Source organism: Natrix helvetica (genome assembly GCF_964273705.1).
Source record: "Natrix helvetica genome assembly, chromosome: 2".
NCBI classification, from domain to species: Eukaryota; Metazoa; Chordata; class Lepidosauria; order Squamata; family Natricidae; genus Natrix; species Natrix helvetica.
In genome coordinates, this window is record NC_138552.1 from 223,616,055 (window position 1) to 223,641,157 (window position 25,103).

The 25,103-nt window shown below is 37.8% G+C and overlaps 1 protein-coding gene across 5 annotated transcripts in view; it reads right to left on the minus strand.

The window, feature by feature from the left end:
• AKT3 (AKT serine/threonine kinase 3) overlaps window positions 1-25,103 on the minus strand; it is a 177,926-nt gene that overhangs the window by 68,141 nt on the left and 84,682 nt on the right. For all 5 annotated transcript variants that reach the window (XR_014174615.1, XR_014174616.1, XM_081944068.1 and 2 more), the window contains 2 exons: window positions 14,794-14,905; window positions 143-287 (listed from right to left, as the gene is read on the minus strand). Coding sequence is in view for 3 of the 5 variants with exons in the window: in XM_081944068.1 (XP_081800194.1) it covers window positions 143-287; window positions 14,794-14,905 (257 nt within the window). In the remaining 2 variants the exon portion in view is untranslated. The remainder of the gene's footprint in view (window positions 1-142; window positions 288-14,793; window positions 14,906-25,103) is intronic.

Consider the following 25,103-nt stretch of genomic DNA (forward strand, 5'->3'; position numbering starts at 1 on the left):
TATGGTTTATTATTATATACTGTATATGAACTTAGTTTCACATAGTTTCATCTACTTTTCCTGTTTCCATAATAGCAGAAAAATGTTTGTAACTAAGGGCAATAAAAACTTTTTAAAATGTGCTAACCAATGTTCTAAATACCTTTCTTTTATGGTGGGTCGTGGAGGCATCCATCTCTTCCTCTCCAATATTATCAATCTGGGATGTTGGGCTGCAATTCATTCTTTCCTCTTCTTGCCTCTGAAGTCTGTCTGCTACTGCTTGGATGGCTTCTGTCCATTCTTCCCTGTTGATGTATATAATTAGATAAATTCCTATAATGGTGCAAAACATGTTCTGACTGATACATAAATTAAAAATACACAACAATGGGAGCCAACCAGGTCACTACTGCCTTCTTACTTAGCTGTGCTACACTTTGGACAGAAATTTCCTATTGCTTTTATCACCACAAATCATGATTGTGTGTATATGGATGGATTTCTAACAGTACATAAGTAGATCACACCAAATGGGCAGAGATTTTAAAGAACAATGAAGCTCAACTTCCAAGCACAAATATATGATGCAATCATTTTTAAAGGCATACTCTTCCAAGAAACTAAATTCTTGTTTAATTATTCTCTCACTTTTCTGAAATAAACCATCACTAAAAAGTTTCTAAACTAAATTTGTATATGACAAGCAAATATTTGTATACGAAATGTTTTATGAAAGTAAATCTAAATTATGGTAAAAATGTATATACAATAAATCTTTGTAAATGAAATAAAATGTAAAAGTAATTAAAATTCAACATATTTATGATATAAATCAGTGGTTCCCAAACTTTTTCAGTCCACTGCCCCCTTGGTGCTACAAACTGATCCTCAGTGCCCCCCACCCAGTGGTGGAATTCAAATTTTTTTACCACTGGTTCTGTGGGCGTGGCTTGGTGGGCGTGGCTGGGGGGTCATGTGACTGGGCGGCTTGCACGACGGAAGGAAGATAGTAACAGTAAAATTCAAAATTGTAACAATTAATTGCACATTTATTCAAAATCCAATTTAAAAACCTTTTTGGTTGATGTTAACTCAACAAAATGGTTGAACATGATCCAGTGCAGTGGTGGGTTTCTGCCGGTTCGCACAGGTTCAGGCAAACCGGATCGTGAACGGACCCGGAAGTAACAGGACCCGGAAGTAACTGCTGGGAACCAGCACTGGCCCTGTCGCTCGATCGCCCTTGCTCTCCTGACGCAGCTCGCTCGCTCCCCCGCACGTCTGCACTAAACTGGGCTAGCCCAGCCCGACGTGCACTGATTGGCTGGAGTCCAGCCAATCAGTGAGCGGGCTGGAGGCGACCCATTTAAAAGCGGGTCCTCCATTTCAAAACTCCCTTCCCTTTGCCTTCCAGGAGCTTGCTGCTTCCCTCAGGTAAGCAACTAAGCGCGAGGGGGGCGGCGGGAGGCTAGCTTCCATGACAAAAGGCCTTCGGGCCTTCCCTTGCTGAAGCGGCGGGCTGGCAGGGGCGGCACCGGCGGCAAACTTCCACAAGGGAAGGCCTTTGGGCCTTCCCTTGCTGAAGCGGCGGGCTGGTGGGGGCAGCAGGAGGCAAGCTTCCGTGAGGGAAGGCCGAAAGCCCCCCGCCCCCCCTCTCCAGCCTCGCTAAGGCTGCCAGGCGACCTGCTTAGTGACAGTCTTACCTGTCCTGCTGCCTCTCTGCCTGTCTGCTGCCTGTTGCATCCATCCATCGCATCGGAGTGCTGCTGATTCTGCCTGCTGTTAAGTAACCCGGGTTTTTTACTTTTTTTTTTAATGTATTTTAAAATAATATTTTATTTATTGTTCATAGAATTTTTTTAAATAATTTTACTTAAAAGTATTGAGTATAGAATATTTTTAAATGGTTTACTTCAATTTATTGTGTGTGGATTCTTTTTTTAAATTGTCTTAGACTATTTTAAAAAAGATTCTATCCAAAATAAATTAAAATAAACCATTTTAAAATATTCTATACTCAATACTTTAAAATGTATTGTGCATAGAATTGTTTTAAATCGTTTTATTGTAATTTATTGTGTATGGAATATTTTTAATGGTTTCATTTTAAATTATTGTGTGTGGAATAGTTTGAAATGGTTACAGTATAAATTATTGCTGGTGGAATAATGGTTACAGTATACTATGGCTGGTACAATACCTTAAAATAGTTACAGTATATAAATTATTGCTGGTGGAATACTTAGCAATGGTTTTTAAGGATTTTTTTATTTATAGAATCTTTTTTAGATTATTTTTTGGGAATTTTTATTTTTTAATTGTTTATAAAATATATTTACTACAAGAACTGTTATTCCTTTTTGCAAATGTTTTCTTTGCGATGCAATATGTTGCTTAAAAGTGTTCAGACCAGGTTTATGTATTTCAAAGTAGCTGCTTTTCTATGGGCAGGCCAGGATGGTGCAAGGCAGCTTTGCCAGATTTAGTGTGTTTCACCCTCGTTGTTTAGGTAATTCTGAGGTGGTTGATGGTTCTATGAGCTTCCTGGCACTGTCCTTTATAATTTCCCACAATGCCTTGATGGTTTTTATTCCAGTGGCTTTGTTTTTCCTGTCCTTAGGGTTAGGAAGAAAAAAAACTGGTTTCATTTGCAGTCTTTTGGGGGGAGGGGGATTCTTATTTTTTGGTGTTTTCCTGTCACTGTTATAGTTTGTGTGGGTGTGGGGGTGTAATGTCCCGCAGTTATCTACGCATTAATAATGATCTAGTAATATTTCCTTATACATTTTAGGGACCTTTCCTTACATAATTGGTGTTTTCTTTCATACTTTTGGATTTCTAATTTCTGTTTCTGTTAGTTAGCAATTGCTAAAACAAATCCCATGTGAAAAAGTATTCAAAGCCTTCTTGATTTTAATTGTCAATTTATTTATTCCTGCACATTGTAATATTTATTCATTTTCATATCTCTGTTTTTCCACTGTTGTGCAAACACAATTCCAGCAGCTGCTAACATATGTAAAATTAAATATATATTGTACTCCCTTTCATATAGCCAACAAAATATTTCTGGTTTTAATTCTATATCTTGCTTTACCATTGCTTCTAACCACTAACTTCTGAATAGCTACTTGGACTGACCTAAGTACTGAACCTAATTCATATATTCCTGTTTTTTGGAAATGAGAACTAAATTTCAGAAAAAGGAAATCTGTATTGCTCTGGAAATATGACATTCATTCTTGAACTATCTTCTTGGATGAAAGACTATATCTTTCCTGTCTGTTGGGGGGACATCCTTCCTGAAAAGACTGTACATTGTTGGGTGAAAACAGAGGTCCCTTCTGTTACTTGTAGTATAGTCCTCAGCTTACAACCACAATTGAGTCCAATATTGTTTTAGTTCTTCTGCAGTTAGTATTATTTAACAGGATAAAGAAGCAACAGAGTATGACCGCTAAGACAGTCATCTTTCCTATGTAAGTAGCTGTTTTATTGCCTTGTGTGCTTGTTTCATCCTTAATATAGTAGTGCAAGCAATTAAAGTCTTGCTTTCTGTGTCTGTCCTTTGTGCAGGTTTTTTGAGCAAAGTAAATCGATAAGGTGGTGTGCAGAAGACCGGCAAGCCAGGAATCCTTCCTCTGTAAGTAGCTGTCTTTATTGCTGGGTGTGGTGTGGTCTGTGCTATGTTCATCCTTGAGATAGTGAAGTGCAAGCAATTAAAGTCTTGCTTTCTGTGTCTCTCCTTTGTGCAGGTTGTTGGAGCAAGTGGTGAGATGGTGGTGCAGAAGGCGCAAAAAAGGAGAGTAATTTTCCTTTTCTATTATTTTGTGTGCTTGTTTCATCCTAATGCAGTGCATGCAATTAAAGTCTTGCTTTCTGTGTCTCTCCTTTGTGCAGGTTGTTGGAGCAAGGTGGTGAGGTGGTGGTGCAGAAGACACAAAAAAGGAGAGTAATTTTCCTTTTCTATTATTTTGTGTGCTGGTTTCATCCCAATGCAGTGCATGCAATGAAAGAGTTCATTTCTGTGTCTCTTCTTTGTGCAGCCCATTCATTGGAGTCCGTGATACTGGAGACTGGCAAGAACAGTCATCTTCCTTCTGTAAGTAGCTCTTTTATTGTTTTTGTACTTATTTTAATCTTATTGTAGTTCATCCATTGGGGCAAAGAATTCAGTGACATCGTCTTGGCCACTCCCACCCAGTCACATGGCCAGAAAACCACTCCCACCTGGTCACATGGTCAGCAAGCCACTCCCACCCAGTCACATGGCTGGCAAGCCACTCCCACCAGGTCACCTCGCTGGCAAGCCACTCCCACAAAGGAGGCCACACCCACAGAATAGGTTCCAAAAAAATTTGAAACCCACCACTGATCCAGTGATACCAGGTTTTCAAAGTCTGATAGCCATTTATCAAGAACCTTAGTAACTAGTAATTTAGTAAACTCAGTAAAATTTAGTAACTACTTCACTGTTCAGTAAATTTCTTCTTTGATTTTTCTGCTTCTGCCATTTCTGCTCTGAAAATCAGAATACTTACAATATGTGTGTGTTCACATCTGGCTTAAGGCTTTGCTAAGTGAATAAATAAATCTTACCAACTCCCTGCCTGCCTTCTCTATGCAAATAAACCAGGATGTTGCTCTTTATTCTGCAGCAAAGCAAGGATTCTGGAGCTTGATGTCTACAGGGAGATTCTCAGTCATCCAGGTCATGGTTGTCCCAAAGCTGCCTTTTCAAGAGGCAACTGGACTTTCTGGTTTTTCTTTGAAGATGTTTTGCTTCTCATCCAAGAAGTGTCTTCAAAGAAAAACCAGAAAGTACAGTTGCCTCTTGAAAAAGCACCTTTGGGATTCTGAAGCATGATGAGGTGTCCAATTAAATAAAGTTTAATAAATAAAGTCATTGTGGGCACATTGTTTGCATTGGTGTAATTAAGAAAGCATCAACATTTGCTTGAATTATTTGATGAGATTATTGCATGGTACCTAGGGATTCCCAATATGGAAAGTGAGAATGGGAACATTTTAAAAGATCTATATGTTCTTGGGTTATAATTTTCACTAAAGAACCATGGGGATGGAAATGGAAATATAGACAATGGAGTCCAATCCCCTTCCTCAACAGATTGGAAGAAAAGAATAACTCTAGCAAAATGTAGCCTTTTACCTCTTTGGGGAATCATTTTCTTTTTTAAATTATTATTTTATATTTTTTATTTTTCCCAATAAAATGCAAAGGGTCATCCACACGTACATTACATTTTCCACACTTTTAATTTACATATTTGTGATTCCTTATAACTTCTTTGAGCTAAACATTTTTAGTATAAATTAACACATTGACATACATATCACTAATGCAATTTCTTATCTCTTCCATTGACATAATTAACACCTTTTCATAAGTAAAGTTCAGTTGTCCCTCACTCTCTTCCTCCCTCTCTCTCCCTCTTTCTCCTTTCCTCTCTTCCTCTTTCTCTTCCTCCCTTCCTCCCCCTTTCTCTCCCTATCTCCTTCCCACTCTTTCTTATTCTCCTCTCTCTCCATCTTTCTCCCTCTCACTTTCTTTCTCCCTCCTCCTCTCTCTCACTTCTTTCCTCTTTCCCTCTCACTTCCTTCCTCCTTTTCTTCCTCTCTCTCTCTCTCTGATTTCCTCCCTTCCTCTCCTTCTCTGTCTCTCCCTCCCTCTCTGCTTTCCTCCCTCCCTCTCTTCTCCTCTCCTTGTGTAAAAAGAAATAGCTTGGCAAAAAAGTAAAACTTTTCCCCTTCTCCTGGCTGCTCTGTTGCCCCTCTGCCCTCCCCAAGATTTAAAATTGAATGCTAGGCTCAGCTCTGCAAGGGAGAGCCCAGACGGAGGGAAATAGCTTGGGAAAAGAATAGATACTTTGGCTGGGGCGTGGGGGAGGTAGCTAGAATAGAAACAAAGGAAGACTCACCGGGCAGAGATCTGCTGGGCTGTGTGGTTGAGATAAGCGAGGGAACCAGGGAGCAGCAGCAGCAGCACCTGTGCCTCTAGGCAGGCGAGGTACGAAAAGGAGTGAATGGGAGGGGTGGGAGGTGAGGGTGGAGCCAGTCAGTGGTGCATTTTACCAGTTTTCTGAACTGCCCATAATTTGTCCTACCGTTCAGGAGAACCGGTCAGAACCGGCTGAATTTCACCCCTGCTGGAAGTGCTCAGCTGACTGGCGGCCAACAGAGCCCCAGGCAGAATTGCACCCTGCAAGGGGTCCACCTCCAGCACTCCACTGCCACCTCCCTTGCCTCTTAGCACCCCCCTGCCATCCCCCTTGCCTCTTAGTGCCCCCCTGCTGACCCCCTTGCCTCTTAGCGCCCCCCTAATTCATCTCACCGCCCCCTGGAGGTGGTACCACCCACTTTGGGAACCACTGATATAAATGGACAATATAAAAGTGTAAATCATAGTTTCAGAAGTATAGAGTTAGCAAATTAAAATAACAATGTAGGACTGGCAAACCTTATTCCATAGAGAGGTTTTCACGAATAAATTACAGTACATCTTGATATTGCATTGAAAATCCACTCTATCCAATATGTCCTTGTGTGTAATGAAAAGTCTACAATTGAAATCCCTTTTTAAAAAAATTAAAGCATATGTATGCTGCCTGAAAGAATGTAAATCTGGCCATCATAAGGGAGAGGACAGCAATGAACTTTTAAAGAAACACAAAAGACAATTCAATCTTGGGAAAGCAGGGACCATGAAAAAGAAACCTAAAATAATCCCAGGTAATTTTGTTTGCTATAAAATAGGCAGGAAAAAACCCTGAAATGATCTCATGATTTTGTCATTTTACCCTACAATACAAAGGCCACTCCTGAAACCTTTACCGTTTCTGTTTCTTCACCATACTAACACAAAGGACTAACATCTATCTTGAAAGCCTCAATATTTTGTGTCAGAGAGTCATGAGATCTTGCCTTCTAGATCTAGAATATGGCAGATTCTTAAGGTTTCCTCAGAACACAAGTAGCCAAAGTCTTATTGCTGTATGAACAGGAAATAAATTCAAAATTATAAACCTATAAAGTGCCACAATACAGCAAGCACATGTTGTGGGACAAGGCTTATCTCAGCCAGGAACGGCCCCAAAACTATCATACATTGTTATCCCAGTCCCTTGCAAGTTGACTTTAGAAGTCTGATGGAACTCTCAATTGATTCCTGACATTTACCATATTTTTCGGTGTATAAGACACACTCCCCCCCCCCCAAAAAAGTGACTGGAAATGTCTGTGCATCTTATAGTGCGAATGTTGCCAAAGCCCCGCCCACCCACCAGCCCCCACCCTTCGACTTCTGCCTCCCAGCAATTTGCTTCTTTGCAGCAAACAGCCTGGTCAGCTTCAGCACAGTTTGATTTATGATGAGCAGCTGATTGGCAGTTGGATCTGCCTCTCAGAATACCACCTATCAGCTGTTCCAGGGGCAGGGATCGCCACCGCCCATTGCCACTGTCACCGCCCATCGCCGCCTCCATGTGCCCCATTTTCGGCCTCCGCACGTCCCATTTTCAGCCCGTTCCAGGCAGCGTGGATCACCTACCAATCAGCTGCTCGTGCTAAATCGGGCTGTGATGAAGCTGACCATGCTGTTTGCTTTTTGCTGCAAGGAGGCAAATTGGTGGGACGCAGAGGCGAAGGCAATTTTTTTCTTGTTTTCCTCCCCAAAAGCTAGGTGCATCTTATGGTCCAGAGCATCTTATAGTCTGAAAAATACAGCATATGCCAGAAATTTTGCAAATTTTTAATGAGAGGGTATGATAACTTTTCTAAATCTCCCACATTTGCACCATTCTTTTTTACAAAAATTAAAGACAGTTCTTCTTTGTGACTTGTTCATGATTATTGACTTAAATTATACAAAGATAATCCTTGACTTATGATTGGTCATTTAACAGTTGTTCAAAGTTACATGAACTTTAAGAAAGCTACTTATTATTTGTCTTCCAAGTTTCAACTACCACTCCTCCAGCAAAGTGATGGGTGTTTGAGTTCACGACTATTTGTAGTGTTCCATGATAACATGACTGATATTTTCTACTTTTTGCCGATAACACCCATCCAGAAGAATCAATCTGCTTAATGACCATGTCATTTGCTTTATGACTACAGTGACTCACTTTACAACTGGCATAAAAATGATCATAAAGTCATGTCAAATCATGTGGTGCCTTACAACATCAACAACCTATGACCAAAACTCTGGGTTCCATTGTGGTCATAAGTCAGGGACTATCTATAACCATTAGAAATAATGACTATCTCTTCTTTTAGAACTGCTGGATCGCCTTCTGAAGACACACACATCTTTAGTACATCAGGCTTGAGAAACAGTCATGATCTGATCCAAATCCCATGATTATTTAACAGCTTTTGACACACAGAATGGCAAATTTAAATATACAGAAAAGCCCTTATAGTTCAATTAATTGCTCTGTAGTTTTCACAAGATTCAGATATGATGCATGAAAACCTAGCCTCCTGTGAGCAAGCCACAGCACCTGATTGTAAGTGCCTGTAGACTCAGTGCTTGCTAAGCATAAAAGTAATTCTGAAGAAAGAGCAGTAGCAGGGATTGGGAAAACAGATGTGGAGGGAGATGGCAGATACCAGAGGATAACAAAGAGAAGCTGAGGAAGTGCCTGGTAGAATTTTGTACCCTTATCAGGCCTGTATAAATAAACTCCCCCATCTTTCTACAATGCCTGGCCAGGACTCAGTTTAATGCCTGGGCAGAGAAGATAGTTGGTTCCTCATGTTGTAACACCTTAATTCTGGAAAAAGCATACAAATATGAATGGTCTACTCAAAAATATGTCCTTTGAGAGTCTGAGATTTTTTTCTTCCCAGCTGCCACTCATATATCCAGCTCCCAGTTACTCCTTTGGTATGTTTTATTCCAGTTTTCTTTTCCTGGCTGGAAAAAACCTATGATATATTCAATAAATATTTTCTAGCCTTAAAAGCAGTGTTTCAACAATAAAGGCATTCTTGGAAGAAGCAATCCACCTCATAAAGGTACACATAAAATACAAGTATTTGGAACATTGACAAAAGGTATAAATACTGAGTCAACGTCAAAACAATGTGCAAACTTTTTCTCCCATTTTAATTCCTATATCATCTATGTTCCTGTTTCAAAGAGCAAGCTGCCAGATGTACTTTCATGCAATCCTGAGTACAATGTTTCCTGGCTATTTCCCATATTATTGAAATCAATTGCACAATGCAATCCCAAAGGATTACTCTAGAAAGGCTAGGGGTAGAGAAGCAGAGGGTAGGCTAGAATAGGATCCTGTAGAATACGATTCACTTTTAACAATATATTCTGTATCTCAGTACTCAAATGAATGACCTCCAGGGAACCCTACAGATTTTTTTCTAAAGTTGTTTATCTGTCCCCTTTCTCTTCAATTATACAATAAGAATAACACTTCTGGATGTGTCTGACTATGCATCTCATGGGCAGAGTTCTAATGCCAAGAAAAAGAGTGAATGTCGAAAACAATGTATTATCATGTCATTGTGTCTACAGCTGAAGTTGTCACCATTAAAATAGCTTGTTTGCTTCAGCTGCTCCCATCTCTTCCTAGATGATAGCAATAGCACTTGCTTATATACCACTTTACACTGCTTTACAGCCCTCTATAAGTGGTTTACAGAGCCAGTATAATACCCCCCACAATTTGGGTCCTCATTTTACCCACCTCAGAAGAATGGAAGGCTGAGTCAACCTTGAGCCTGGTGAGATTTGAACTGCCAAATTGCAGGCAGCCAGCAGAAGTAGCCTGCAGTACTGCACTCTAACCACTGCGCCACCATGGCTCATGATGGTGGTGGCCATCTTGCTGTGGCCAACCAAGCATGGCCATCCTGCTGCGGTCAACTCATCTGGGACAACTCTTCACAGGACAATCCACATGGGATAACTCAACATGATAAATGTTATCTGGCACCATTTCTTCAACATTACTTCCATTTTTGTCAATGGAAATAACGTTGAAGAAGTAATGGTGGATAATATTTATCACACTGACTTATCCCGCATACAATTATTCTGCAGCAAGTTGTCCTGCAGCAAATTGGCCGCAGAATCTTGAACCATGGCAAGATGGTTGCAGCGAATTGGCAGTGGCGAATTGTCCCATTCTGTCTGGAACAGCAAGAACTACTGGAGATTGGAAAAGAGCTGATGGTTTCAATCTTCAAAAAGAGAAAAATTGATCCAGGAAACTACAGACCAATCAGACTGACATCATACCTGAGAAGATCATGGAAAAAATAATCAACCAATGTATTTGTGAAACAAACAAGAGCCAGCCTGTGTTTGTGAAATATAGATCATCCCAGACAAATCTTACTGGCTTTTTGACAAAGTGACTAAATTAGTGGATCAGAAAAATATTGTGTATAAATATAAAAATATTTATACAAATAAGATGCTGGCAGGGAAAAGCATTACCTGGTCAATTTCTCAAAAAGATTTAGGAGAAACTGGATAAAGATAAAGTCTGGCAATAGCTTACAATTTAAGATTTTATTTTGGCTGCACAAGAGCAAGCTGTTTGAACTCATGCAATCGTGACCAGAACTGAAAAATTGTCAAATGATTCAAAGTACAGATTGTGCAGAGAAACAGAAGAAATAGATCATATACTTAAGTCATGCAGGAAGTTCCACAAACTGAATATAAACAATGACTTAATACAGTCATCAAAATGATTCACCAGAACATCTGTAACATTACCATCAGTCAGTAATAAAAATTGGTGGAAAAATATAATTGAAAAAGTTAAAAAATGAGCTGGTTAAAATATTATTAGATTTCCAAATACAGACTGATAATTATTTTTTTAATAAAAAAATTATTTATAATTTTCAAAACAAACACAACACATCCTTATTTACGTACTGTAGAAAGTGTATCAGTTGGTTACAAAAAGGCTTTCATGCATCTCTTCCACAGTCAACAAACGTAATTCATATTAACTCAAGTATTTTAACTCAGATATTTATACATGTTACCATCATCATACCTCCATTTTCATTTGACTATAATTGTTTAAACGCCCTTCATCATAAAATATACCAAGATTTAATACATAACCACATACTGGCATTTCATTTACTATTTCTAAAATCCTCCAATAACAGAATCCTTATGTTCTATTCTAGCTAAACATCCATAATATTTAATAACATTTTCTAATCGTCCTTTCCAAATCACTGTTTGCAATTTACATCGTTTCCTTATGTTGTACCCATACCTGTATATATGTTATCATTATCCCTCCTTTATTTAACTATATCCTGTATTATAACATTTCCCCCCTAATAATCAAGACTTAACTGTATCTAACTTAGTTCTTTTTTATTAACCTTTATATATAATCCAAAAAGATTTATAATATTCCTTTCATGGGTACCATTCAATATTCATATCCCATTATTACTTATCATAACACTACACATTGTATACATTATTATCATTATCAATTATTTATTTAACTATATCTATTGTCACTAAATTTCACTAAATTTCACTAGTTTTAAATTATACTCTTCCATCTATTAACCTGTAATTTTCCAGTAGCAAAACAGTCTCATATCTTCTGCCATTTCTGATGTCAGTCCTCTACTCATCTTCTTAATCAACTTTGTATGGACTCCTCTTAGCAACTCCTTGCTTATAAAATCTCTCATGTAATTTTTATGCCCTTCTTCTGTTTCCTTAATCAGCTTATCTTTGATTGTCAGTAGTCTTATCAATGATATTAGTAATAAAATTTATCTGTTTAAATCCATAAATTCTTTTGTTTTTTCTTCTTCTGTATCTTGCCATCTGGGGTAGATTTCCCCTCCATTTAATTCCTCTTTCAGTATTCCACTCTTTCCATTTCCAGACACAAACCAATCACCATAAATATCAGCAAATTTAATTTCTTTATATTCATTTTCCTCTTCGATTTTTAGGATTTTAACCACCACTTTTTCCATTTGATAAACATCTCCAACTTCTTTATCATATTTTACTGTTAGATACTCTAAGTCTTCCAACTTCTTCTCTATCCTCTCATATGTGTTCGATAATTTCTGTATTTCTGAGAATATCTTTTGCAGACTTAAAGTTTCTTTCTGCTGTTAAAATTGTGCCATTATCTCCAGCTAACAAACACTGCTGCTCTAGCTTGGAAGGTTTTTACAAGATTAAGCATAGATTCACAATAACGTTTTATTTTCACTTTTCTCTGGTTAAAGATATACTTCAAAGGGACATCTGTATGCTTTTCTTCTTATCACTCTCTATAAACAAGCAGTTAGACCTTGGAGTGTCAAGCCAGGATAATCAGTGAGAAAAGTAAGAGTGTTTCGTTTCCAATACACAAACCTTCAGCCTCCGAGTAGCAGTGTTATTGTTGCAATTTTCTTTGTTTCTTTTTGTATCTTTTTTGTATTTCAAGTTTTTAAAAAGTCCGATTCTTGAATGAGTTAGAACACCCACAGTAATGAAAGAGGAGAATTTTAGTCCATAGGTTACAAAGAATAATAAAAGAAAAAAAATAGAAGAAAAAGAACGTTGGTCGTGTCTTTTCTGGGGAGGAGAGGGAGTGGTCACGTGTGGGTATTCTCAAAGCCTGATTGGTCCAAAGACTGAGAGCAAGCTTCTTAAATACACCTGCCTACCCTTCTTGCCCAGTTTCCTCGAAAGCGAACTACAGAACTGAAAAACAACACAACACAACCCAGGGGGGAAAAATAAGAAAAAAAAATCCCGACCCTCCCCTGGCCCCACCACCATACAACAGGGCGGGTCGTGACCACTCCCTCTCCTCCCCAGAAAAGACACATTCAGGTAAGACAAACGTTCTTTTTCCTGTGGAGGAGAGGGAGTGGTCATGTGTGGGACCTACCCAAGCTCGGTCCCAGGGAGGGAATAAACAAGAACTATGGTCCAAAGGGAGGATTCGCCACTACCCTCTGCAGGACCCTCCGACCAAACGACGCCTCCGCCGAGGCAAACAAATCCACCCGGTAATGCCAGATGAAAGGTGTCGGGGACGCCCAAGTAGCAGCCCGACAAATATCCTCAAAAGGAGCCCTAGTGGCCCATGGTGCCGTGGTCAGGGCACTCCTAGTGGAATGAGCTGTTATCCCTGAGGGAACGGGATGGCCCTCCGCCCCATAGGCCTCCACAATGCCTGTCGTAGCCAACGGCCAATTGTCGCCGAGGACACCATTACTCCAGTGTGTGTTGATCTTTCAAGCACTCTACAGCTATCACCTATAGATCTTGCCCTCAATTCCTCCTGCCTCCATTGTTCTTTGAACCTCTGATTTTCACCAGGAAACATAAACCACCCAACTTTCATTAAATAAGTGGTTAGCTTTAGCTATGAGCAGCAGATGCTCATAGGCAAGAGGACACCACAATTCTAAAGGAATGTTTGGTTTTGTTTTCCACTGCATTCCTCACTTCCTTTCATCTATCCAAAGAGCTAGAGTCAAAGCTTATTAGCCCCTTGTCAGCCCTGCAGACCAAGAAACAGATGCCAGCGTGCCGAAAACTACTTTTATTAAGTGCCTATAACAGAAGTTTGTAAATCTAAATGTGTTTCTCCTCTCTTTTTTATTTTCATGTGAATTTGGAGGTGTATTTCTGAGACAATTTCACACCAATCTGCATTGTTTGTGTTTATGCAATGTTTATGCTTGTTGTCTTGGTAACAGATCCTCCCTTTCTCTGTCAAGGTCATCCTCTTTGCTTTCTATACCTCTTCCCTGTTATACATCAGATAATCCCAGTAAATTTCTTTCTGCAGTTGCCTGCTTTAGCAGATTCATCTGGTATTTCACTAGTCCAAGAGGACCTGCCTTGTGTCCTGGTAAATAAAAAAAGGAATATAAGGTAGAACATACTATGGACTCCAGTTATAGGAAGGGATGTGTAGAATAACTGAATTGAATATCTTGAATTGAAGGGGTTGTGGGAGGAAGGAAAGGATTATCTGCCCGTGCTATCTGAAATTTTCACGCAAAACCTATCCCCGCGAACTACATCCAGAATTGCCAGATACTGACTCAAGAATGAAGAAGATTCTTCGTTCCCTGCCAAGTCAGATTCTTCAGTAGCAAGTGCTGTGCACCAGGAGAACAAAGGGGCCTTTCCAGTTCCATCTCCATCTCCATCAGATTTATTTACTGATCTTGACAAACTGCTAAATCCATTTTCACACAAAAATGATCATGTGCCCATTGCCCTTGATGATTTCCCTGGCCCATTATCATGTGCAGGAGGGGAAATATGATTCTGGCAGGGGAATATGAAGTATTGAGCTTGGGAAGGGGGAAGAGGATAATAAACTATTTAGAGATCAGAAAAGACTACTTTGTCTTGGGAAAGTAGAAAGCCAGAGAGAGAAATACAAAATAATCCTGACTTGATTTTGTTTGGCATAAGACAGAAACTTTCACAGGCCTTCAAGATTTTGTTTTTCTAGATTTTTGCTTATTCTATTTTTCTGTTTTATATGTTAACAGAAAGCTTTTCTGCAGTTCTGCTGCTGTGTTTCTCGACTTTGCCTTCCTTCAAGGTCTGATACAATTCGAGCATTTTAAATCACAATTAAATGCTATAATTTGTTTGTAGCTGTTACCAATGAATTAGGAATATTTTAGCTCATAATTTCAATAAATGAACACAAATTCTCAAAATACATTTTTTCTTCTTTGAAAAACTCTGCCAACAATTTAAAAGCCCAACAAGACACACTTGGATTTATTTCTCACCGTTCTTCTGGAGTATCTACATGAAATGTTCTTTCTATCACAGTGGTCCATTGAAGACATCGAATAATAAATGTGTTCGGTTTTGGTCGCTCTGTTTTCATTAGTTGGCATTCTAGAAAAATAATATTTTTATAACATGCTGAAGCAAAATATTCTGTTACAAAATACATATAGATACATGCACATTCAGTCTCTCACATACATGCATACACATTTACTCCACTCCTTAGGAGAAAAATAATTAAGTATGTGTGAAAATGAGCTGGAATAAAATAAATGAATTATATTCAGTTGAATCCAAATGCTGACAGATTTCCAAGAACAGATGAAAGGTCATTGATGATCCATTTCTTTTGCAGTTCCTGGCAGTAACCCCATCAAATCTTTTAGCATCAGGTCAGGAGATGACATTCTAGATTACAAGGAGAAGAAGTGCCTCTGCAAAACACCTACACACTCTTCCCTCACTAATAAATCAGTGGATAAAAACATCTTGCTGCCTGAATTTTCCTTTCAAAAATATTCTCCAAATAACAAGAACAATGTATTATAAATGAATATGACGATAAACTTCCAATATGCATAAATAATTTTATTTAAAATTGCTACTTATATTTATTACTTTTCTTCTTCTTTCACTCAAAGATAAGCAGTAACAGTGTCCTCCAGATGTTTTACATTAGTTTAAATCTCAGAAAGTTTAACCAATAGTCAAATATCATTGAACATGTAGCCTAACAAGCAGAGCACACCATGTTGCATATTCCTTAGTAGTACATTTCAAAACAAGGAAAGTAACTTTTCAGTATAGGTAGGTTTTGCTTACCAACTGGTTTAGGCATAGTAAACCATTCTAAGTTATGACACTGCTGAAAAAGTAATTTTGCAAACAAGATGTGCATTTATATTATATGTTGTCTATGATTTACACTTTTTTTTCTTCACCATCACAGAACATAGAGATTGCCTAAACAATCCCTTTAAACAATCTCTCCTGTGCATGACCCCCCCCCTTTTTCCCCCTCCTATCCCCACCTCACTTTGCAAAGCAGAGACGCTGGAGAGGTTGGGATTACAAGAGAATAAACTTACTCCTCTCCAATGAGTGTAAATTCAAACATTATTTCGCTTCTTGCTAATTATCCCAATGCTGGGATGAGCATTCTGAAGGTTGTCAAAGTTGAGAGAAAGGAAAGCTGAAGTAAAACCATAAGTACAGTCCCAGTTACAAGATTTTCCATTTAGCAATCAAACTGTCAGTCACAATTGGGTTCACTAATTGAGCACTCCCTATATAACTATTTCATTGCCCTGGTTTATTTGTTTGTTTGTTTGTTTGTTTACTCAATTTCTAAAACTGCCCAACTCAACCGATTCTGGAAGGATGGCGAGTAAATTGAAACTCTGAAAAAGTGTTTTAGCCAATAGTAATGAGATTTATAAATTTAAGCTGCTTCGATATTACAAATGATGCCATTAATTCATGAGCTTGAATTTCCCTCACCTTTGTAATTAATTTACTTTGAATTACAAATAGTCCTTGACTTACAACCATTCATTTAGTGACCTTTTAAAGTTACAACAGCATCACAGCATCGCTGTGATCGCATGGTCAACATTCAGACACTTGCCAACTGGCATGCATTATCTGCACAAAATATTCATTTGTGTACTTTCTTTCCTCTATTTGCTTCTAGATAATGCCTATTTCAATGTATTTTTAGTTCATACTTTTGTACACTGAATTCAACAGAATAGTAGTGTGGGAGAACCCTGAAATACTGCTAGCACTGTATTTTGACTAATTAATGTTACCTTCTTGAAAGAAAGAGATTGATCCTAAGGATATTGAATTATACTTTCAACAGGGTCCTATACATATATAGGCCCAGCACAACTGCACATTGCCTCCCTTTAAAAAGTCTTTGATGGGGCTGAGCTTTTACAGCAACTCTGTTTTCATAAGCCTACTCTAGGACTTTGCCTTTGTATCTGTAGCTGTATCCCTGTTAATCCTTTTGTCCCTTTTAGACATCATGGCTAACTGGAATATATTGCTCAATGAAGTGTAGCATAAAAACATAGCTCAAACTACTTTACAGTGATGAAAGAAAAGCACCAAAAAGGTTATGAGAGCATAATGAAAACGATTCAAATAGTACAGCAATAATTAACTTTTATTTGATTCACTTTTTGTTGATTAACTAAACATTCAAATGAATGTCATACATACACATAACACAAAATTATGGTCAACGTGATATTCTTTAGGAAATCTCTGAAGAAATTTCAAATGATCATTCAGTCTATCTTTTGTAGTTCCTTCCTGACCCAAAAAAGGGAATATATTATATTCTTTACTAGCTCTTTTAATATTGTCAAAGCTCAAATATCAAATGATTACTTTGAGGATCTTAATAGTTGGGCCTTAAAGGCAAATAGTGCAAGAATCTGAATGGAGAGAAATTCCTCATGAATGAAGGGAAATATACATGTCCCAGGATGATGTTGCAGGATCCAATTTGGATCGGTCAATGGGATCAGAGGGTTAGTCTTCCAAGCTTTTGGACTCGTGTTGAAGCCCATCTTCAAGGAACATCTCCACTAGTCTTCCAAAAGCTCGGAAATTTGGAACACTAAACCTCTGGTGAGCGAACTCAGATTGGATCCTGCAGAGATTTTTCAATTTCAGGTTTATAATTACACTTAAAATAAAAGATTAGATTATCTGTGCAGCCTGTACAGTCAACTCTTCAATCCTCATATTAATTTGGATTTAAAAATATATAGTATAGTTACAATTCTCTCTGGCTAAAGTCCAATGAATTATTTCTAATGACTTAACTTTCTTCCATCAGCGGAACTAGGAAAATGGTGATTCATTCTCCCCTCTTGCAGTACCTTTGCACACAATTAAAATCTGTTCTGGAAGAATAGGAACCTGCCAAATGAGTTCCTTAAGCCAGATACAGAGAAGTCTATAAGTAATGCAAAACAAGATTTTTACAAGAAACATCTACTCAAGTTAGCACTGAATTCCAAAGTTAGTTAATTATATTAATAAATTGAATGCAATTATTAAATCTTATATGCTTATTAACTTTGATGTGATTTTTCTCCATTGACAATTACCACTAACCAACATCAAAATGCGTAAGCTTTTTAAATTTACAGCCAAGATGTAAAATGACAATTTGTAGGCAACAAGTGATATAAGGCATGTTCTTGCTTCTTTCATAAATAAATGTTAATAAAACTGATCAATTACAAAGTAGTGGGGCCTATATGTCTACAATTTTCCATGCTGAATAATTCAGAGGAAATTACACACAAATCTGACTTGAGTAAACTATACTACTTTCTGATTATGAATACTTAAAGTTGTTTAATATTTATATAACGTACAGACCATTATCTCTGCTGCATCTCTGAAGGGTCCACATACATAAACAAAAAAGTCAACTGCTAGATGATGGCAGGAATAAAAATATTTAAGATAAATTGCCCTAACAACCATTCTGCCTTGCTTTACTCTACTTTACTTTATTGTCATTGTACATATATACACAGTTTACACATACAACGAAATTCACATAACACCCAGAGACCAGACTCAACACACGTAACAATCTCCAAACACACCCCCACCCACCCAAAAATTCCCCACCCCTAAACCACCCAAACATCTACACAACAAACTAAGTAGTGCTGCCCAATAGCTCACTGATGGTGACCTTTAGTTCATTGTTGAATGCAATTATAGCTCTGGGATAAAAGCTATCCAGAAGACGTGTGCACCTAGTTTTAATTGTTCTGTATCTTCTGCCAGAAGGCAACAGTCTAAAAGGATTGTAAGCAGGATGGGAAGAGTCTCTGAGAATGTTATGCAACTTCCTCATACAGCAAGATGTGAAAATGTCATCCAGGACTGGTAGCCCGGTGATATTCTGGGCAGTTTTAATGATTCTCTGTAGAGCTTTTTTGTCCACTGCAGAGCTGCTCCCATACCATGAAAGAATGCCATATGTCAGGACACCCTCAATAGTACTGCAATAGTAGGACAGAAGTAGATGCTGAGATAGATTTATCTTCCTTAGCATTCTCAGGAAGTACAGCCTCTTCTGTGCCTTCTTCACAAGCATGTTAGCAATCATGGTCCATGAGAGGTCCTCTGAGATATAAATGCCCCAAAATTTAAAACTGCCAACCCTCTTCACCTACTTGCCATTTATGTACAATGGTAAATGTACATCTCTCTTCCTCCTGAAGTCAATTATAAGTTCTTTGGTTTTTTTGGTGTTAAGTGTAAGGTTATTTTCTTTACACCACAATGTCAGCCCTTGTACTTCCTTCCTATAAGCAGACTCATTGTTCTTATTAATGAGCCCCACCACTGTCGTGTCATCCGCAAATTTAATAATTGCGTTGGTGCTATACAATTGGGTACATTCAGGTGTGTACAAAGAATTAAAGAAGGGGCTTAGCACACAACCCTGGAGGGCTCCTGTGCTTAATATCAGAGTAGAAGCGTGGTGAGATCTCATCCTTACTGAGTGTGGCCTATCTATCAGAAAATCCTTTACCCACAAACAAATCCTCTGATTTATACCCAAACTGGACATTTTAAGAAACAACCAGTTGAGTAGAATGGTGTTAAAGGCAGAGCTATAATCCACAAATAGCAACCTTACATATGTTCCCTGTTGTTCCAAATGATTTAATACAGTATGCTACTATATTACTACGACTATGTAGAAATTGCTACTTTATTGACTGAAATCTAGAATGCATGCAGTGATATAGTCACCCATCTTCAAGTGATTTAGACAGAGGGAAATTTCATTTATAGCATCAGGTTAGCAAAAGTATCAGAAAAGTAAATTTTATCAAAAAAATACAAAAACTATGAGACAGGCTCATTGAGACACCACAGTAGCTCCATATTTCATTACTGGATTTCCTGTACAATATGTTTTTATCCCTATAATCTGTAACAATACTATATCTACCTATGTATTTAAATAATTTCAGATTTTTCCCCTTCTTTGCTGTTCTAATGTGTTTTAAAGAACATTATAGCCAAAGTGGCATTTACAGAAAAATGATGATAGAATATGAACAAGAATGACTTTTGTAATGCATAAGTTATGTTTTTTTTTAAAGCAGGGAAAATAGAAATCGGAAAGAGGCCTTTAACACAAAAATCGTTCCATTATACTTCAATCTTCTCCCTCAAATTCCAAAACTCAAAGAAATCACTCATCCTTGCTATTCTTACCCACCTTCTGAAGTTATCCTGTAGACCATGAAGTTGAGTTGCATCTTAAAAGTTGTTCACCCCTAAAATAAAGGCTGCATTTTGAACTAGGATAATACTGATAAAATTAATAAAATAATCCTAAAATAATTTTTTTTATTGTTTGACAGAAAATGAGAATTTCACTAACTTATTTTAAAAGTTTGTTAATCAATCAATTTTTATTACAGTCACAGACAAGCAAAAAGGTTTTAAATATAGTACTATAAAAATAAAAATAAAATAAATTTCAGAGTACAGACCAAGGGTTTTTACCTGTTGATAACTTAGCAATATGTTTTAACGTAACAGTTGAAGAAAATGGACATTTCTTCTTTATTCTTGAATAACAAATAAAAGTTATGAAACATGAAACCTGTTAGCTTCAATCAAATAAAATTTGGTGCTCATTAGCCATCTAACAAGTGAACCGTTTCAAAGATAAGATTGTTGGAGGAAAGAATTGGGAAGTTTAATAGTTTACTTCATATTGAAATCATAGTTTATTTTAGGAAGAAACAAAAAGTCTAGCTGCAAAACTACACTATTTTTCTAGAATTCCAGAATAGTACAGGTAGCCTTCCCTCTCAACCATTCATTCAGTGACCATTCAAAATTACAACAGCACTGAAAAAAATGATTTATGCCTTTTTTCACACTTACGACCACTGCAGCCTCCACAGTCCTGTGATCAAAATTCAACTAGCATGTATTAATGACAGTTACATTGTTCCAGGCCATGTAATCACCATTTGTAACCTTCCCAGACAGCTTCCAACAAGCTAAGTTAATAGGGGAAGCCAAATTCACTTAACAACCGCATGATTCATTTAACTACAATGATTTGCTTAACAACTGTGGGAAAAGGTGGTAAAATGAGGCACAACTCCCTTAACAATTGCCTCTCTTAGCAAAGGAAATTTTGGGCTCAATTGTGGTCATAAGTCAGGACTGCCTGTAAAAGAGTCTCTGCAGACAGCACAGAATTTCCAGCACAGGAAGAAAAAAATGGCTCTGCAAATTCTACTTTATGCAACCAAACATCAATCATTGATATTGATTTGAAAGATTCAGCACTCCACCACCAAGACACTGCTAAAACTAAGGGTAAAGGATGGCTAAAGAGACTATCTTGCAAGTTTGCAAATAGCAGATCAAATAAAGGCTAGATGCAGATCAGACACACATATCAACATCTAACCTTTCTGTTACTCTAAAAATCCAGATTGGCTCTGAAGTACAACTGTGGGTCATAATAGATTCTGGCTTCAAGGACAACTTTTTTTAAAACTTCCATCATATTCAAATATGCTTCATCTAATCAGTCTGTTTGATCGCATTAGAGTTAATAATGAGAGCCTACTATTTTGTCAGCCTTTGAAGTAGACGATGAGGAAATAAGACTTAATAAATACCAGAAATATATTTTACTGATATAAGCTATCATCCTTGAAATGTATTTCTCGCAAAAATTTAACATTTTAAAAATAAATGTTTTACAGCATGTTCATACCATATGTGACATTCTACAAGGTATACAGTACCTAAGCAGCATTTTTCAGAAATGTAATTCACTTGTTCTATTTGGAGAACTTAAATAACAAGGCAATCCTGTATTGGAAAATTCAGATGAAATTTGGAGTATATACAGTAAACCAATTAATAGGTTTAAACGATAAATTGTTGTAAATTGAGAAGTTATAAGGTTCATTTCCTATGAGTGACAATATCTTCAACTAAAGCAGGGGTGTCAGACTTGCATTGTCACAGTAACATCGCGTGACATACCACATCTTCACTAAACCATGCGTGAGCGTAGCTAACATGTGACGCATGCAGGCCACGAGTTTCACAGCCCTGAACTAAAGCATCTTCAGTTAGTCGCTCTGTGAGGGAGGTGGGCAGTTTCTAAATGTGACAAAAGGAAGGAAGGAAGGAAGGAAGGAAGGAAGGAAGGAAGGAAGGAAGGAAGGAAGGAAGGAAGGAAGGAAGGAAGGAAGGAAGGAAGGAAGGAAGAATTCTTAGGTCCTTATTTAGGACCTGAATTATTAAGTTTCCACCAGTTTTCATCTGTGAATCTAAAAGATTATCCACACGTAATAATATAAAAGATGTATGTTCCTGTATATTTTTAGAAATGCACATAAACACAGGTTTACAGGGCTGAGTCACAGTCTGCTTATTATACCCGACCTGATTGTACCATCCTATCTGCAAGAGCTAATGTATGCTTGTGCATTCACATGCCTTCAATAACTAATTCATAAAATTCTTCTAAGAAAGCTTGGAGGTTTTCAAAGCCATCAGCATAAAGATAGGCAAGTCCTGCCCCACATTTTCTCGAGACCAATTCAGCTGGGTAAATCACCAGAAGAGGGAGGGAAGTACCTGGAGGATGAGCGAGGTTAATCAGAGTGAGCTAAAAGCCCAACTGCCAAATGGAGAAAGTCTGACTAGCAGGAGGAAAGAGAGAAAACATGGTGGTATCACCACCACCATCATCATCATTGCATTCTGCTCCTTCTTCTTGCAGGAGCTGGAGCTCTAGCAGCAGCCTGGCTGCCTGGAAAAAGCAAAAGCAGCTTTTCCCTCCTCACAAGAGGAAGGGAGAAATAAAGCCAAAATGGGGCTTTCAGAGCTGGTGTACCATCTGAGAGGTAGGTTTTAACTTTCATATCTCTTTTAACATTTTGGTGAAAGAGATCCCAAAGTAGCTGGAGTTTTTCTGTAGTAGAGGTTGATTCCATGGGAAAGTTGATCTTGACCAAAAGCTGAAGAGAGTTTCTTTGGGGCCACAAAGTACCTAAGGATCTCTTGGCTGGGGTTCCTTGTAAAAGGACTGGAGATGTCTGTGGAGAAGGGGTTACTCTCATTCCATTTTTGTATCCAGTAGTCTTGGAATTTTGACAACCAGAGTCCTGCCTCTGGCCCTTCTGATGTCACTAGGTTACAGTAAACACTAGCCCCCATTCATAATCAAATTGTGTGCAGATACTGGGACTTGCAATTCAGCAATCTCTGGAGGGTGACAGATTATAAATTAAAAATTATTTCCCCCTCTTTAAACCCATAAAGACAATTTATATTAACAGATAGAACCTTTTTTCATCATTTTTGGGAGAACACTAAGAATTCAAAAGTTTCCGATTGAAGGACTACAGATACTCCTCATAGTTACAACAGCACTAAAAAGGGATTTATGACCATTTTTCATACTTATGCAGCATCCTGGTGGTCATGTGATCAAAATTTGGACGTTTGGCAACTGGAATGTATTTATAATGGATGCAGTATTATACCATGTGATCATCTTTTGTGACCTTCTGACAAACAAAATCAATGGGGAAACTAGATTCATTTAACAATCTTCTTACTAATTTAACAACTGTAGTGATTCACTTAATAACTGTGGCAAGAAATGTGATAAAAGGGGGAAAACTCACTTAACAACTGTCTTGCTTAGCAACCGAAATTTTGAGCTCAATCGTGGTCATAAGTCCTGTATGATATATTATGTCATCTAAATCCTATACATCTAAAAGTTGGGCTTTTTGCAAATAGGTTAACAAAATATCACAACAATAAAAAGGAAAGTCAAAAATCCTTGGATTTATATACAAAAGCTAAATAAGAATATTAAAATACTTTAAAATGAGTTAAGCAAAAGGCTTGAGCCCAAGGAAATATCTGATGGTAGGAAGAAGTACCAAGATATCACAATAAGGAACGCAAGATAAAATACATTAATAATAATAATAATAATAATAATAATAATAATAATAATAATAATAATAATAATAATAATAATAATAATAACAATAAATAATCAATTACATCAGAAAGAAAACAAAATTATTAGAAAAAAATGAATGTAAGGCTATTGCAAAAAAGTAAATGAATCGTATGTACCCATCCTACATGTGGAAGAAATGAGTGTTACCTAAGTCTATTTTTTTATTTTCAGAAGGTCTTTATAAAGGCAATAAAAGTAACAGAAAGTGAAGTTTCAAAACTTATGACAAAGAAAACAGGTCAAGACTATATCATCAAGAATTCTTAAAAGAACTCACTTATGTAAATGCTATCTAATAGACTATAAAACGTTTATCAGCTTGTACACAAGAGGAGTGAGACAGTGTCAATACAATAAAATAGTTAACATTTATTCCAAATCAATTAGTTGAAATCATATTAAAAATAGGTCAATGAAAGCAACATAAGGCCAGATGTAATAAAAGGATGAGCCACGGTGGCGCAGTGGTTAGAGTGCAGTATTGTAGGCTACTTCTGCTGATTGTTGGCTGACTGTAATTTGGCAATTCAAATCTCACCAGGCTCAAGGTTGACACAGCTTTCCATCCTTCCAAGGTGGTAAAATGAGGAGCCAAATTGTTGGGGGTAATATGCTGACTCTGTAAACCACTTAGAGAGCGCTGTAAAGCACTGTGAAGTGGTACATAAGTCTAAGTGCTATTGCTGTTGCTATTGTTATTCATGAAAAAATGAGTCATGAGTCCAAAGGAGTGGTTGAGGGATGGCATCTTTCTCCCTATTAACATTGATTGGGGCAGGCCTTGGAGAAAGAAACTGAACCAGTGCAATACTGTGCTGTCCAGCCTCATCCCCCATAGCCAACCCAAAAGGATACCATGGTTGATAGTATCAAAAGCTGCTGAGAGATCAAGGAGAGCAAGGATGGATGCACTACCCCCATCCTGCTTTTGCCATTATACATATAATGTATGTATAATGGTGTAACAGAATTGTGTTTATCAAGTACTAATTGATAACCTGGCGTAGCCCTGGTATTTATTTATAGGAGGATAATCTCCGGACCAAACGTAATTTGTTGGATTTTCCCCCTTACCAGAGGGAACCCCCTTGTGGGCTACTGTGAAGCCGTTACCATGGCAACTCCACTGTGCTGTACAGTAGCAGCCATTTTATGGCAGTACAGTAGAATCCATATTAAGGCACAACAGGCTGTATCTTAATAGAACACACACACCAAGGG